Consider the following 18,050-nt stretch of genomic DNA (forward strand, 5'->3'; position numbering starts at 1 on the left):
TTCCCCCACATGCCCACCTAGGCTACATGTGGTACCTCAAACTCAATACTTCCAAAACCAAATTCCTCATACTCCTCTTGAATGTGTCACTCCTCCTATCTATGGTTCCAATTCCTAGTAAACCCTACCATGTTCCCAGACCTCCAGGCTCAAAACGTAACAATCAGCTCTGCTGCTTTCCCCATCTGAGCTCATCATTAGGGGAAAAAAAAATGCTAATAGATCAAAAGCCTGGAGAGCAGACCGACAGCTGATTACTAGACTTAACAGGTCCATCTACAGAACCCCATTTTACTGAAACCTAACCTGACATTCTTACTGAGAGGCCACAATGTGCCAGGCATTGACTGTCCCAGGAACTTAGAAAACCACAAGAAAACACCCTGGCCCTTGTGGGCCTGATATTCCAGTGCACAGAAACAGGCCTCTCACCCCACAACTCCAAGAAAAGTCACTAGAAGTCAACCAACAAATCTAGACGAATGTAGGATTATGGAGGCTGAGTTATCTGTACCCCATGAACAAGTACTTTGAAATAAACACTGCAAATGTGCCCACAGCTGAAAACATACAGAACGGCCTTGATCCTTGTCAGAGCCAACCAGGCCAACAAGAGGAATACCCCTGGGTCTCAGTCTGCTGCTCTGCTTCCTCCTTTCTGCCATTCTACTGAGTTCCATGTCAATTTTTTCTCTTTATTTCTCCCTCTTTCTGAAAACATTTAACAATCATTATTGGTTCTAATTATCAAACTTAATTTGGTTCTTTATTCTTAATTTTTAAAATGTCAGCACTCCTCCGCTGTTTTGGAAAGGAGCTACAAAGCAGGATTCTTATCTTACACTTTTGTATTCGCCACTATCTGTAATTAGCAGAATGTTTTGCATGCAGAAGATAAACAGCTCATGCAACAATTTACATTGCTCTTCCCTCAACATGATATTCACAGGTTTCTTTTCCTCCTCCGAGTTCAGTGGCCCAAGAGAGTTGGAGGGACCCCATCTCAAACTACAGGCAGCTCCTCGAACATGGCTTCCCTTACATTCAGCGGCATAACTTAAAATTCAAAACCCAGGTGTTCTAAACTTCCAGCAAGAGCAACCGTATGAAACGGTAATTATACAATCTGACTTATTTCAGTTCACACAAAGTCATACCTGACTTTAATAAGCTTTATTTTAGTGAAATGTTTCAAATCTCATTTTGCCTCACTGATCAGAACCAGACTAGTATGAAATAATATCTTCATTTATGTATTTTTTTAAATGTAATTTCTCTTTGATTCCCGTGATTCCCTAACTCTCTTGAGTAAAGGCTAAATCCCAGGCTAAGAACAGAATCAATGTGGTAAAAGAGTTCTCCTGTAAAAGTGGCCTACTTAATACTGGTGACATGAGAGTATATCAGGGCATTAAAATTGTTTTCACTTAAGAAAACTAGTATCTTTTAGGGAAGGGATTTTACAAAGAAAAACCAAAGACAAAATATTATAAATAGCACTTGTCATTACATTCCTAGAAACCTAAATCAATCAAACAAATATACACAAATTATTTTTATAAACCAAATTCTAAAGAATGATTCCATTTAGGTAACATCTCTAGAATTATAACTTGAAGTAGACCATAGGAGTCTCCAAAATATTGGTGTGTATCAGCTGATTTTTCTAATGACAGTATCCAAAATGGACGGCTGCTCAATGTCCACAACAGCCAAACTGCAGAGAGCCGAGATGCCCTTCAACAGACGAATGGATAAAGATGTGGTCCATACACACAATGGAATATTACTCAGCCCTCAGAAAGGATGACTACCCAACCTTTTCATCAACTTGGCTGGGACTGGAGGAGATTATGCAGAGTGAAACAAATCAAACAGAGAAAGTCAATTATCATACGGTTTCACTTACTTGTGGAACATAAGGAATAGCATGGAGGACAGTAGGAGAAGGAAGGGAAAAATGAAGGGGGAGAGATCGGAATGGGAGATGAACCACGAGAGACTATGGATTCTGGGAAACAAACGGAGGATTTTAGAAGGGGGGGAGTAGGGGGAACAGTTTGCCTGGTGATGGGTATTAAAGGAGGGTACAGACGACACAGAGCACTGGGTGTTATATGCAAACAATGAATCATGGAACACTATACCAAAAACTAATGATGTACCGTATAGTGAGTAACATAATTTTAAAAAATCACAGCTGCTTTGAGGTTTGACATTTAAAGAAAAAATTCAGGTGTTTTACAGGGTTTTTGTTCTTATTTTTCTTAAAGAAATTTTCTCCGATATTCCCACTTTGACAAGAAACTTCGTACAGTTTTTATTTTAAGATGTTACAAAATAACAAATAAAAAGGCATCCAGATTCGGTATTAGTTTTAGTGCACCAGAGTTTAAGAGGAGGGGGCCTTGAACCTGCAGCTAATGATGGGAGAGAAATGATGGTTCACTTGATGGCTGCCAGCCATGTCTAATTCCAAAAAAAGTCTGAGTACAAAGATAACACATGGTATCTTTGTAGTCAATGATTTTATAAGGCCCATTAATTTACTTTCCACATACAATGAATTCATACAAATTAGAGTACTACCTTCCTCATTTCTACGTGAGTTACTGAAAGCATACTACACCAAGTACACAGTAGAGGCTCACTATCTTAGTTAACCAGATCTCTTTCTATCCAATAAATACACTAGAAATACTAAAATGTTATCTATCTTACTTATGTCCTAAGCTTTTTCTAAGAGCCATCTATAAGAAAGCACACTAGTAAATGAGATATAGGTAAGAGTAATTCCCAAAGAGTCTTCTGGACCTGTGCTAGGGTTCCCAAGTATTACAAGAAACCAACTTTCTTACATATTCTAAAACCCAGGCCTTTGGCTCAGGCCATGATCCCAGGGTCCTGGGATCGAGCCCCACATCAGGCTCCCTGCTCAGTGGGAAACCTGCTTCTCCCTCTCCCTCTGCCTGCCCCTCTGCCTCCTTGTATTCTCTGTCAAATAAATAAAACCTTTAAAATTTAAAAAAAAAAAAAAAAAACCAGAGTGAGCTAGAGTTATGACTGATCTTCCTTATACTCCAACTGACAACTGGAAAGCCAGTGAGATTCTCACTGACTTTCAGCGAAGAGAAACCAAAATGGATTTTTGATCTAACTTTCACTTAAAAAGTACTAAGCAGAGCACTATACTCCAGTCTTTGAGACGCTACTGTAAAGGTTACTAAAAAGGGTATGAAAATAAACCTCTAATGCTGAATTTCCCCAGTAACCCCTGGATAAGACACTTCCTAAGCTAAGCAGACAGAGCGGAGCCGTACACTACTCATCTGCAAAGGGCACCCAACCCCTCTCCTCAAACAAATGCTCCCTCACAGACCTCAGCACCCTGGAACACGGGACAAAAAACATGACTATACTCATCACTCAATCCGTGCCCCCCCTTATTAGTACCTGTGTGTTCTGAAAGATGGGAGAGAGCAGAGTGAAAGTGGTGACTGGCCATGTTTTAGAAAGAGAAGCATTAACAACGACAAGCACAATGGAGGAAGGGCTGAGGCATGGCACCCGCTATTCCCAACTCGTCACTACACAAGTCTCCTGATCACTCCGAAATGCATTCGTCCCATTCTTTTCTGCTGTCCTCACCCGCATGGGTATGTGTCAAGTGAGGCTGATGAAAATCCCTGCATGCCCAGCACAACAGATAACGTTTACCCTTCCCTTGCAGGCACAGCGGCAATGTGTGGGAGTTAGCCCTTTTCCCTTTCAGGGGCTCAGACGCAACAGTGTTCCTTTAACCACAACCAAAGCCTGTATGACCAGCCGAGATCCCCCAACAATTGGCCTACACCAGCGCACGTGAAGCAGTCTTCAGTAGCGCCCTTGACATCTGTCTTCCTCCCTGTGCTGGAAACTGCCTCTCTGCTTTCCAGAACCGGGCTTCCAGTTGACCTTGAGCTCAAAGGAGCCATAAAGTCACAGTCCCCGTGGGATTCGAGATGAGCACTACCTGCTGTCAGTGGTACATTTTAAAACCTCATTTTGGAGATTCTGGTTTGCCAGGCAGAGATACATCAAAAAGGCAGATAAGTGACATGACCTTCCCCCTCAGCCCTGACACCAAACTAAAATCCGCCTTCTAATTATCTTGCAAATCCTCTCATTTCTCTTCATTTCAGCTACCTATCACCTTCCCTCAGCTAGAATTCTGTGAGTTGCATCCCTGCCTTAGACTTGTTTTCCCTTCAGTCTAGGCTCCAATAAAAGTCATCCCTAGAAAACACACTAATAGAGTTACCTTCCTTATCTAATTCTCGTTACAGCTACCCAACATCCTCAAATGAAGTCCAAACTTAATAACAAGACCTATTAGGTTCTTCATGACTTGCCTCCTGTATACCTCTCAGTCCTCTTTCTCAATATACACACCGGCGTGACTGGACTGCAGCTAATTGCTCAAGACGTCTCTCTCTCTCCTCCGCCACCTTACATGTGCTGCCTTCTTGTCTTGGATGTAGACCCTTTCCATCTGCTAACTCCTGCTACTGAAGCTCTACTTTAGAAACAGATGAAAAGACAGAATACAGAAAGGTTTTGCTTTTTCCAGGAAATCTTAACCCTTGAAATCCAAGTTAGGTGCTTCTCTGTATGTTCTTATAGCGCACTATACATTCTCCGCTTACCACTCTGCCTGTTTCATTGACCTTCCCCATTGGCTGGACACTCCATGGGAAAGGCACCCTAGCTTTGTTATTCTTCCTTCTATTCAAAGACTCCAGTACAATGCCTAGTACCTCCTGGGAACACTTATATATATTATCTGCTAAATAATGACTAGCCCAGAAACTGAAAGTGCTAGGTCTAAGATTCTTAGCCGTATTTATTACCAAGGATGCTAAAGGGAGCAGAGAGGAATATGTCTGATTGCCTAGGTGCTTTTCCAAAACACATAAAAGCCAAGAACAAATTCAAACTTAGTCTTCAGATATTTGAATATAATTTTTAATCTGTGGGGAAAGTTTATCAAATGTGTAGCTGGATCCTTCAAGTCAGTGGATTAACATGATCACTTAAAGATGTAGAAAAAAATTGGATAAATTCCAATTTGGCAATATTTCCTTTGGGCTGTACCACTAGACTTCACTTCCCAGAGATTAATCAAGTTTCTTAATCTGAAAAAGCAATAGATTATACTAGTATTTAGTCTTTCAAAAGGCCCACCTTCTATACTATTCTCACGACAAAACCATGAGGTAGAAGTATTTATTGTATTTCCATTTGCTGGGACATCTGGGTAGCTCAGTTCATTAGGTGTCTGCCTTCAGCTCAGGTCATGAGCCCAGGGTCCTGGGATGGAGCCCCGCAACGGCTTCCGTGCTCAGCAGAAAGCCTGCTTTTCCCTCTGTCTCTTGTGTTCTCGCACTCACTGCCCTTTCTGCTTCTCCCTCTCAAATAAATAAATAATCTTTAAAAATCTGAAAAAAAAAGTTTCCATTTTACTGATGAATAATCTATGGCATAGATTTTAAACTTGAATATGACTCTAGGGCTTGCACTCTTAAATGCAATGAAATTAACTTGGTAAACCAGATGTGTGACCTGTAATACATATTGTACTTCTGGGAGTGCCTGAGTGGCTCAGTCGTTAAGCGTCTGCCTTCAGCTCAGGTCATGATCCCAGGGTCCTAGGATCGAGCCCCGCATTGGGGTCCCTGCTCGGCGGGAAGCCTGCTTCTCCCTCTCCCACTCCTACTGCTTGTGTTCCCTCTCTCGCTGTGTCTCTCTCTGTCAAATAAATAAATAAAATCTTTAAAAAAAAATACATATTGTAATTCTGGAAAAACAAGGAGTTCAAATTTAGACTCCACCATTTAGTTCCTATTAAAAGCACACCTGAAATAACGAATAACCGAGGATCCTTCTGTAAGTCAAAATAGCAAGAGGTTTCATCTTGTAGGTCAACTGGAAGCAGCCCGGAATGCTTTGTGGTGCTGCACTGAGAGCCATTCTAAGCTCCAGGAAAACACTGCAGTGACAGATGAGGGATGAATGCCATGGACCCCAATGGGCTTATTTGGGCTAACTCCTGATTCTACTTCCAAATATCTTAAATCTGCACCATATTTATTTCTTACCAGATAGCTATCAGCTTATTATGGTAATGCCTTTTCTAAGAAACTATCTGATGACAGGACCTTAGTATTTGCTGAAGGTTAGTTTTTTAATTGCCATATAAAGTCTCTGCATTTCCTACAAAGTCAACACTGGAAATTGTCCAACAGGGAGTGTAATGATCATCACAGAAAGAATCTCAAGGCAAATTAGTCTCACACTTTTGTATTAATAAAAAGATTTTTCTCTTTCTCTCTTCCCTTTATCAGAATGAGAATGACTGAATACATTGTTTCACTTCCTTTGTTCAGAATCAAATGTAGTATTCATTTATTATAATGATCACATTAGCTTAGATTTTAGGCACTTTTCTTTCCTCTTCATATTACTAGTTTTAAATTACAATTTTATTAGCCCAACTATACAAGTGTCATATTGTAACTTTTCAAACTTTTTACGTGCGTAGGATATTAATCATAAATGCAGTCAGTATTTTAGGACAGAACAAGATTCAGGCATGAGCCTACTTAGGCTGTCGGTACATTTTTCACAGGAGTTAAGCTTGCTTAATGTCCATCATGTCAGGTTAGTTAATAGTATAAAACATATTCAGGAAGTCAACAGACATAGTGTAAAATTCTTTGCTTTACTTATGTATTACCTAAAATTCTAGTAAGTAAAACTGATCACATCCTGAATATTAGGATGAAGCCAGGTGTAGTCTCCATAGGCAGAGAAGCTTTAAAGAGACGGTGAGAAAGGAGCAGAGTGGAAATGACTCTCCAGGAACATATGAAAAAACAGAACATACAGTACTAGACTGATGAGCCAATAATCACCCCCTTGATAGTCTGGAGATCCCATGAACCACCTCGGGCAATCCCACAGGGTAAGAAGAAACTAAGAAAATAATACATTTATGGTAATGGTGCAGAAGTGGCCGGAAAGCTTTCTAATAGTGCCATAACGGTTGCAGATATCCCTGAACACTGAGCCAGACACCTGCTGTCATAACATACAACACTTAGAAACATGTAAAGGTGTACAGACACACATACCATCCAGTTTGTGTTATGGAACCAAATATAACTTGTTCTATTAACTCTTCCAAGGATATGAATTGGGGTCATAAAAAATGTTTACAATTCAGGCACCCTTGCCTCTAAGTCCTTTTCAAATACCTCTGTTACACAGGACTGAAAGGTCCACAGACTACAAAGTTCTATAAAAAATATTTGGTTACATACTCAAATTACCTCTAAAACTTAATGGTGAGAAAAACACGAGAACTTACAAGATTTAATCAAAAACTGACTTTTAGAATTCAAATCAAGAAAGAATAAAATCCAGAGCAGAGATCCAATAGACTATATATATACATATTCACTAAAAAAAATGTAAATCTGGTCAAACATAATGGAAAATTATTCAAGTGGAAATATGTGGAGAAAAAAATCAAAATTTTTAAAGGAAATTCTAAATTGAAATGGATGGAGATAACATTTATTATCTCAATTACTTTGAACCAGCATTTAAATTACCTTAAGCTAGCATTTTAAAAGAAATAAAAGACTTCATTAACCTTCCCCTTTCTACAATTCACATAAAAGATGAAAATTGAGGGGGCATGGGAGGGCAAGATAAGGTATTCTAAGGGAACAGAGAATGGGGGGGAATGAACACTTCAAAAAAATAAAGGACAGCTTTAAATTTTTAGAAATATCCAGAAAATTGAGGGGAGTATTTAATAAATACTTGTTCTTGAAATTATTTTCTCCATCTGATTTTCTAGAAACAAAATATACCATTGTAACAGCTGGGGTCATGTTCATTTGACCAATTAATCAGAAAGTATATTCTGAGTACTAAAGATAAAAAATTTCCTATCTAGTCAACTGACTGAAGTTTAAAGAAGGAAAAAAAAAAAATCAATGAAAATGAAAAGTTATAAATGTGTTCTACTGCTTACAACATTAAAAAAAAAAAAAGTCTGGTCTTATTACTGAAAAATCAAGTTTAACACATATTTCAAATAATACAGTTTGTTTCTCTAACCTGTTGTATGACTTACTTTAATACTGTTGCGTGTACTTGCAAAAATGAACAAAGGCAAAACTGTAGTATCCCTGGTGGTCTTTCCAGACCATGTTAATTTTGCTTTTTGGTTAAATACAAAGGAAGAGAATTATGGAGAGTTCAGAAACAAGTTTTTCAGTAGGATATGAAGTCATGCCATGAGTTCCAAAAAAGGGTTAGTTGTATAAATCTGGGAAATAATCACTCATGCAAAAATCAGAAAATACCTGTACCGAGCCACCATGTCTGTCTGCTGCAAGGTGAGCTCTCAAATGGTGGGGATTTGCCTGCTGGGAGTCCCAAGCTGCCCTGTGGTCTGCCGACTGCCATTTATTTAATGCATGTGGCATGCATGGAAGAAGAAAAACCCAATATGTTAAACATCTCATCCTTATAATATAGAAAACAAACGTATAAAAGGAAATTCAAAATATCCTTGCTATTCTGAGTCACAGATGCAGTTGACATTGCATACTGGATGTGGAGAGGTTTTTGTCACATGGATACCATTAGGTAATGATCAACCACAGAAATAAAACAGAACCATAGAATTGAGAAGTGAAAGGGCTTTAAATATGATACGGTCCAGCTTCCAATTTTATAAATGAAGTTAACGAAGAACCAGGGAGGTAAAAATTAAGTGCCCAGGAAAGCATTCCAAATAAATCACCGAAGTACTAAAATGCCATCCACTATATTATCTTATGGTAGATATCCCCCTTGGTTTTCTGATGAGGAACTACTTCTAGCAAAGGTTTAAAAAAAAAAGTCTTCAAACAGCTGTACTTAGATCCTAGAAAACTTTCCTCTCTTGCTTAGGACCAGGTTTCTGATTGAGAGGTTAATATGAGAAAACAGAAGAGTTCTTTAAGAAGTGACAAGTGCTATACAGAACACTATGAGGATATAACGAGAAATTTTTTTTAAAGTGATAATCCTACTTTATATGAATCCCTTTGCTTCCCTGACCTCTTTTTATCTGGTTCAAATTAAGGAGCCCATTCCCATGATAGGCTGATAGTTCTTGATGCTTTTACATGACTTGGTAAACTGGCATGACAATAACCACAGAAAATAATCTACCGGCAGAATTAGCAGTAGCTGCTTAACAGGGGTCAGTTTTTGTGGACAGCACTAATAAAAAGATCAGGAAGGAATATAATATTTAAGATTCTTTTACATGTTCGGTTTTGCATTAGCTGCTTTGTATATGTTATCCCACTATGAGATAGACAGTATCATCCTCACTCCAATGATAAAGAGACTGAGACTTTAAACACTTGACTAAGGTCAAAGACACTGCAAGAAGTACAGCAGGGATTCTAACTCAAGAGCCAACTGCTCTGCCAGTAGTACTAACTAGCTCATTAAAACAATGACATATGTTTATAGTCTTTGGTGCTCTTTTCTTTCTTTTTCAACCGAAGTCATGAAAAACTTGCCAAAAAAAACTTGCCACAAAGTGCCAAGTATATTGGCCCCTAAGGAGCCTGAGCCCATCAGTAGCCAGAGCAGGCCTATGGGAGAAGAGATGTTAAGTCCAAATAGGCACAGTGAATAAATGCTCTGGCCCTAAGCCTCCCAAATTAAACTGTACAACGCAAAATTACACCAGAAGTCTGAAGAGGCATGAGGTCTATCATCAAAGCAATCACAACAGTTCTAGGTCTTTTCGTTAAACCCTCCATGTTCAAAACCAGAATTTAGCAGCTGTGTAGCTTAAACCAAGGTAAATTCAAAGAGATTAAATCTGAAGAGGATGAAAGAATGAAAATGATGCTAAAATGGAGACGAACACCTAAATACTGCCTAGAACAACAGGTAACATTTAAGGGTCACGGACTTCTTTAAGAAGACAGGAACAGCTCTCCAGCCTCCCTTCAGAAACAAAAGTTACATGCATCGAACTCCTTCTCTGAAATGTCAGGAGATTCTGAACTTCACCCACCAGCTGTACAGCAAAAACTGTTTAACTGGGGACACTGCAACATTTCAGTCATTTAACTAAATGTTCTTTTGCAATTGTCAATTTTGAGTTTCTCACACACCTGAAATGTTTACTGCTTCAATGATGTTTAGGAAAAGTTGAGATATACAACTTTTCTATTATGATGACAGTGCACATATCCAGGACTCAAATTTAATACATAAGCTACCCTAAAGGGTTTCCTGAAAAAAACACAAAATGAAAAACAAAAATCGACTCCCTATATTTAGTGCAACAAGGACTACATAAATAAAACATGGTTCCCACCTTAATGGAGCTCACCATCTAGCTAGGAAGACAAGTCAAAACACACAGGAAGTTCAACTTGAAGACATCTGAATTATAACTGAACTCAAAATTAAGAGAAAAGTTTCACTTATTACAACACCTAACAGCTCAAGAGGACATCTCCAGAGAACATGAATTACTGATCATCATCCAATTGAGAAATTAATTCTGATTTATAAGACACAAACTCCAAGTCTTCACTTGGAGCCATTTCTTTCTATATGCAGCATCTTACCAGAATACTCAAATTATCAACTGATACTAATTTATATCTGAAGAAATTTGTATTTAAGATCCTTTATTGTCCCAATTTTTCTAAGGCAAAATTCTAAAACTACTCTGTTTTAATTGGCTGTACTTTAAAGCATAATATTATTAAACATCCCCTAAATGGAGCATTTTATTTTGCTATGATTTTTATTGTGTTGTGTTCTTTCCTTTGATTTTTAGCTCGTTTTTAACTCACTTGAATTCCAGTGGGATAAAAAATGTAAGAGTAAGAAAAGATAGCACATTATCCTTCCCCAGAAAGAGTTAAAACTGGAAATTCTAAAGACACTATTTAACTCCCAATTAGCAAAATGTTTTATGTCAAAGATGGATTAAATCAAGCTTCTTTTTACAAAAAAGAGAAAAGCAAGACCACCACTCAAAAATTTCAACAGCTTTCAATTATCTTACCCAAGAAATACAAACTCTTCACTCCCTATCTGCCAGGCTTCCCTGGAACCTAGTCTCTGATCAATGCAAACTAAAATACTCACTATTCCTCAAACAAACTACATTTTTAAACTTCTCCTTCCTATTACATTGTTCACTCTCCCTCAAATGCCCTTTTTCTTTCATCCGCCTTTTAAAAACACCATTCATTCTTCACGCTCATCTCAAAAGCCACCTTCTGCTTACAATCTTTACAGATCCCCATACTCTAATAACCTTCATGGCAGTTTACTAATATGTTCCATGTGACAGAGGTTACATTGTTTGGTAATACAGTTACTTGTGAGTTTACTGCAATAATCATAACAGTAACACCAGCCATGAGACCTGAGATTTACTGAATGCTTATAGGAATTAACAAGCATTTTTGTGTTTCACAGATGAGAGAACTAAGGCTTTGAAAGATGGAGTAACTTGTCCAAGATCAAGTTATACCCAGATGTGTCTGATTCCAGAGAATGAGTGAGCTCTTAGCCATTCATTACAAAATAATTTCCTATAGGTTATGCTGTTTTCCTTCCTTGTGCATTTCTGCGATATGCAGAATAGTAGCTTTCAAATAGGAGAAACTCAACAAATAATTTACTGAGCTAAATTAGACTGCAGTTAGAAAGATCAACTGCTATCATAATTTACTCCAACAAGATATCCAAACACTTCCACTCTCATAGAGTATCAAATATTGCTGTCATATAATTTATACCACTAATTTAAAAATTTATCATTAAACATTTCATGTGATTTTAAACTAGTGAAGAGTGAACCTGAGGGGGAAACAGTTCATTTGTTGCATATCTGTGCATTTTCAATCCTTATTATGCATGTGTATATCATCTTTATCTACTGAAGGAAAAAAGATGTATTTCAATCCTTCAATATGTATCTATATGTGTGGATATGTGCTCACATACACACATCCACATGGGCACACCTATAAGGCTATCATGTGGGCATGGTAAAAAACCAAATTTATTTTTACGCTGTCAAAAGGTAATACAGAAGCAAATCAAGATATTTCATATCTGAAAGAGCAGCAAACCTGGTTTTTGGATTGTTGCATCTTATCTCTGTGCTGATGTGCTTCTCTGTTTGATGACAGAGCAGGATCTTGCTGAACCGCACCCACTGGAGTTGGCTATAATACAGAATGAGCATCAATAGTAAGACTATTGCAGAAGGGTTACTCACAAGTATTGAGTTGCTTCGTGGAATCAAAGAAATAATAAAAGACACCAAAAGTAAAGACACCTTAGAAAATGGGATCATTCTCGAAATATGTCACTAAAAATAAAAAGTTAAAACAAGAGAACATAGCTACATTTTACACTGTTTTCAAAAAACGTTTAAAGGCTCTCTAATGCTGTCTTTACTTTCAGGTTATTTTTTCATATCAGAAGAATAAAAGTGTATTCATGTATGTCTCTCATTTTCAAAGCCAATGCATAAACAGAACAAATCATTTTAAGAAAATTATTTTTAAAGTAAGCTAATAAAATGGTTTGTCGTCAATATTTTTACCCAGGTGAGACACATAGTGAATTCAACTTTGGATCTAAGAAAAATGTAGATTAAACACTTAAATAAGCCAATTATTCAAAAATACCTGAATCTGAGAGTTTCATAGTTCCAAATATGGACAAAAATTGGCCAACAGCAAGCCACAATTAAAGTTTTGTAAGACATTCTTAGTTATCACAAAAAAAAAAAAAAATAGTGAGAATAAATATTTTAAAAGTTGTCCCTTCAAAGAAAGAATTTCATGATGTGTCCCTTCAAGTGATAAGCACCAATCCTACAGTTACAGTTAAGACTAAACTTTTTTTAAGTTACGAAAACTTAGAACAGTTTTGAAAACCAAAAACATGCTGTAATTTTTAAGTACCAGTCTATTTAAGACTTCAGCTAAATAAAACTGCTAGTATAATTAAAACCTATAATTTAGAATTACAAATTTTTTGAGAAATGGCTGAAATAAACAAAATACAAGACTAACTGATCTTTTAAAATAACAAGATATTATCCAAAAAAAAAAAAAAAATTAAATTCGACAGTAAGAAATAAATCAGGAACGAAAAGTTGAAAGTAACTCATTACTTTAAAAAGCAAGGAGTCCAAATATGGGGTTTCTATAAAATTCAACGAATAATTTTAGTATTATGCTACCTAAAATGCCCAGGAAGATGAAATAAAATGAATTCTTTAAAAAAATTATTTGTGGGCAACCTGGGTGGCTCAGTGGGTTAACCATCTGCCTTCGGCTCGGGTCATGGTCTCAGGGTCCTGGGATGGAGTCCCACATCGGGCTCTCTGCTCAGCAGGGAGCCTGCTTCCCCCTCTCTCTCTGCCTGCCTCTCTGCCTACTTGTGATCTCTCTCTCTGTCTCTGTCTCTCTTTCTCTCTCTCTGTTAAATAAATAAATAAAATCTTCTAAAAAAGCTATTTGTACTCAACTCTTTTCACTGAAGAAGCTGTACTGTGGGGGGGAAGTTACTACAAATAATCCTTCGTGTACTCACCAACTGTTTACCAATCCAGTCATACTCATAATCAAACATATATCCTTTTCGATCAAACAAGTCAGTAAAAAGCTTTCTTAGGTAGTCATAGTCTGGCTTTTCAAAAAAATCTAGCCTTCTTACATAACGAAGATATGTTGCCATTTCTTCTAGAAAGGAATAAAAAGTATTCTGATTATACTTTCCTATATATTCATTAATAATAAAATTATTTAAATGTCAAAAAACAGTGTTACAAAAATATGAAAAAGCAACAAAATTCTACTAAAATTTAAAATTTAAGGAATTTAATCACAATGAAATTAAAAAGGAGAAGAGAAGGGAAGGAAAATATAGGGTCAAAGGAGAAATGAGAGGTTTTACTTAACAAATTCCTCTGCTTCATTTCATTAGGAAAAGCTAAAATTATTTTACATTGTTATTATGAGTAAAAACCTTGGATAGTACTAAAAACTGAATTAGAAACTTAACACATAATTACCTAAACACAAGCACCACACTCTGCTCATAAACTTAAATATTTCTTTAAAATACTGATGGGAATTGATTTATATATGAAAGCATCCACACTAGCATGATAGATTTCTTCTACCATCAGGCACATTCAACTAACTGACCAACAGAGGATTCAAATTCCTAACTTGAGCCATGAGCAGAATGTTAACCAAACAAAGCTAAGCGATCTCAGAAATAAAACCGCAGCAGAGTTTAATTTTTCATTTAATTTCTGGTCATACAACAATTATTTGATAACATATAAATTTCTCTGTGCCACTGTAATTCCCAAATGTATTAGAGGTAAGTATTTTTCTTAAAAAGCCTCTTTCCTAAAGGAAAATAAAGAAAAAGCCATAAAAATCAACACACAATATGGTGAGCAATCAGTAAAACAGGGTTTTACCATCAGGATACAGAAAAATCAACTGTAGTGAGAGATGGAAAGTTACTCTAGGGTGTTTTTCTGATCCAATTCACTGACAGTGGCCAGTGAGAACAGAATCAGGCACAGCCCAACAGGCAATGAGAATGGCATCCAATGACCTTCTTCATAGGGTGACTCTCACTATTCTACAATCTAGCTAATTACCTGGCTAAGTGACTCTGACACCCCCATTTTATCCGGCAGAAATGTGTATACGCTTTATAATAACACAGAGCCAGTCTGTCTACACCTACACTGCTAGTGTCAACCAAAATCTTTGTTAATTTCCAGTTCTAGATGTTAGAGCAAAGACAAAAAATATGCAATTAAAGTCTATTGTCCCCGAATAACGAAAGCAAACTTGAAGGGCTCCCTGAGATTATACTACCTGCTAATACTCCAGCACTGATGCCAGCACTGGACAAGAGGACGCGTGAATATTGAAGTGAGGCATGATCTCAGTCTTGGACCTTCCAGATTGGTTCACTTATTACTTACCATCATTAGCAACACATTATTCTTACTCCTTAACTGATTTAGGAATCAAGAAAATTTTTGTTGGCTTAATCTGAGTTGCCAAAACTCTGCATGGAAGTAAAACTATTTTTATAAAGCTCCCCAATGTAACATTAGCCTGCCAGTACTAAGGTTTGTAAGATCTTAATGTACTTTGAAAACTAAATCATGTATCACACACCTTTTTTGAGTCTGACAATGAGACTCAAATGACTAACAGTATGCACCAAAACTTTACAGCTGCAGATCTCAGCAAGTATTTTAACTTATTAGAAGTATGTCATTGGTATTTTAGCTGATATCACTATCAACACTATCAAAAAATGGGATTTTCTTCTATTAATTCCATCTGAACAGAGCAAATATACGAACTGTCCCAGTGGTCTATGCATCAAAGGCTGACATCTTTTAAATCATACTTTGAACTCGTTTCTTCTAAGCATAAAAACCAGTCATTACAAAGTTGAGCAATGGAAGTTAACTGCTGTGGTTTTCTGTGTATAAGCACATGTTATTCATTACCTGGAAAATTTTCACATAACACTTCTATCGGTGTGGCTCGTTTTGTATCTCCAATTTTCTGATACCTCTCTTTTAATGTATCAGCCTAAAACAGAAAAGAAAAAAAGTCCTGAGAAGCTGGTGATGTTAAAATTAACTATTTGGAAGAAAGACCCCTGACATATTAACAATTTATGAAATTCAAAAGGAAACACAAAAACAATTACCTTTAAACCTTGCCAAGGAAGACTGCCTCTCAGAAAATACATGAACATATGACCTAAAGCTTCTAAGTCATCTCTTCTACTTTGTTCTGAAATATAAGAGAAACATCAATTTCACTTTGCTCTCCCAGTTAAGGATTTAAGAATGGAGAACTGACTCTTTTGTTACATATACATTAATTCCCAAAGTTCAGTATATAAACATAAACTATCTAGTGCTTACAAGCAACGAATCATGACCAGTTAAACAATGTTTTTAACATTAAAATTACTGTGCATCTTTAAAATATGCCGCTACATTTTGGGGGGTCTTTTTGTTTGGTTGGTTTTTTTAAGATTCCACTGGGCACTCATTGCTCTCTTTATATATCTATCCACAGAAGTATAAAGCAAGTCAGAAAGGGTTCCATGATCAAATACAGATTCACTGTGTACCATAGCTCCATCGTGAAGACACAGGATATAACATATTAAAGGTTAAAAAAAAAAACCCAGAGATAAAAATGATTCACTTCATTTAACTCTGAATCTCCTGAGCTTATATGAGCACAAAACATCCATCCTATATACTCTCTATTAATATTAAATGCAATTAGATTTTATGTAATATATTCTTTAAAACACTTGTATTTGACCCATCCCAACATTAATAACCCCCTCTGCCACCACCAAAAAAAAAGCTGCTAGAACAAACTGCCATTTTCAAATTGCTAGTGCTGTTTTAGTAACAAAATGTTGCACAGCACCTAACTGAGTGACAATCACAGAGGAAGACTCGAAAAGATACTTATATTTGCTAAGTGAAAATTTTTTTCCAATTTTTTTGTCACTGAAGTTAAATGCTTAAGATTCCTTACTATTTTAAAATAATACAAAAACTCTAACAATAAGAGGAAAAAATAGTACTTTAATTATAAATGTGTAAGATGTTTTATCCAAATGAGTCATCATCATGCTACCTAAGCAGTACTGAATGCTTTTGAAAAAGCAAACTTTTCAAAGCTTGGCTCTGAACTAGCGTGAACAGGACAGAAACGGTTTTAATTTCTACTATTTAATCTCATTCCACAACAGTCTTCTATAACACTTGCTACAGTGTGTGTGTGTGTGTGTGTGTGTGTGTGTGTGTAATTATTATCTAGTCTTTATCTCTCCTCCCACCAGACGGCAGATTACAGGACAGCAGATGTCACTTGGCTCATTATCCTCAGGACCAAGTATAATTGCTGCCACAGAGAAGGCACTCAACACAGACTACTTAAATAGAAAAATGAACATCTGAAAACACATCATACTAGATATGTGTCCCTTTCCTACAAGGAAACAAAGATATCCAGAAGAAAATGCATCACATTGTTAGTAATTAGGGTTATGAGATTGGAGGATTAGACAGGACATTCCACCTTCTCATTTCATATATTCAAACTGCAGCATAATGGCAAATTTTTCTCTTCTGCTTCAATTTTCTATCATAACAATGTAAGCATATGCTATTAAAAACAGAAAACTTTCAAAATAAATAAAATAGACTCAAGGTCTTTTTAAAGCCATTTTTTAAAAAGTGGGGATGTGAATAATATGAGAAAGATGAGTAATGTTTTACATATACAATTTGACCATATTAGATCCTGGGACCCTCAGGAATAAAGAGTCATGCAAAGAAAAAAATATACATATTTCTGAACTCCCACTGAGAATCAGAATCACCTCTGAAACTTTTAAATGCCTCAAATGAGTGACTGATTCCTTGAGTATGACATGACCTAGAAGAACACGCATTTTTAAAAGCTTAACAGATATTCTGAAATACAGCACTAAAGTGATAAACACTAAAAAAAGAAACTCTTTTCATTGACGTATACTTTACACATAATAAAATACATCCTTTGTAAGGGTACAGCTTGAAAAATGTTAACAATGTACACCTTAGTACCACCACAATCGACAACTATTTCCAACACTCCAAAAAGTTTCCTTATGCCCATTGCCAGCTATCCTCCCCTCCTCTGGCCTCAAAACAACCACTTATCTGCTTTCTGTCAGGCTACATTAAATCTGATTTTTTTATAGAGTTTCATATGAAAAGCATCGTATAACATGGACCCTTGGGTCCAAATTCATTCACTCAACATAATCTTTTTATGTTGTTGTGTACATTGGTAGTTCATTACTTTTTATTCCTGAGT

At 36.6% G+C, this 18,050-nt stretch overlaps 1 protein-coding gene across 6 annotated transcripts in view; it reads right to left on the reverse strand.

Moving 5' to 3' along the window:
- The window catches only part of CSNK1G3 (casein kinase 1 gamma 3), a 112,928-nt gene that overhangs the window by 14,771 nt on the left and 80,107 nt on the right, over window positions 1–18,050 (reverse strand). For 2 of the 6 annotated variants that reach the window (XM_059175734.1, XM_059175731.1), the window contains exons 7-11: window positions 15,868–15,953; window positions 15,662–15,746; window positions 13,702–13,850; window positions 12,225–12,320; window positions 8,418–8,513 (exon numbers count right to left, since the gene is read on the reverse strand). In XM_059175734.1, coding sequence (XP_059031717.1) covers window positions 8,418–8,513; window positions 12,225–12,320; window positions 13,702–13,850; window positions 15,662–15,746; window positions 15,868–15,953 — 512 coding nt within the window. The remainder of the gene's footprint in view (window positions 1–8,417; window positions 8,514–12,224; window positions 12,321–13,701; window positions 13,851–15,661; window positions 15,747–15,867; window positions 15,954–18,050) is intronic. The other 4 variants (XM_059175737.1, XM_059175735.1, XM_059175732.1 and 1 more) reach the window with 3 other exon arrangements.

The sequence above is a fragment of the Mustela lutreola genome, chromosome 5, assembly GCF_030435805.1.
Source record: "Mustela lutreola isolate mMusLut2 chromosome 5, mMusLut2.pri, whole genome shotgun sequence".
NCBI classification, from domain to species: Eukaryota; Metazoa; Chordata; class Mammalia; order Carnivora; family Mustelidae; genus Mustela; species Mustela lutreola.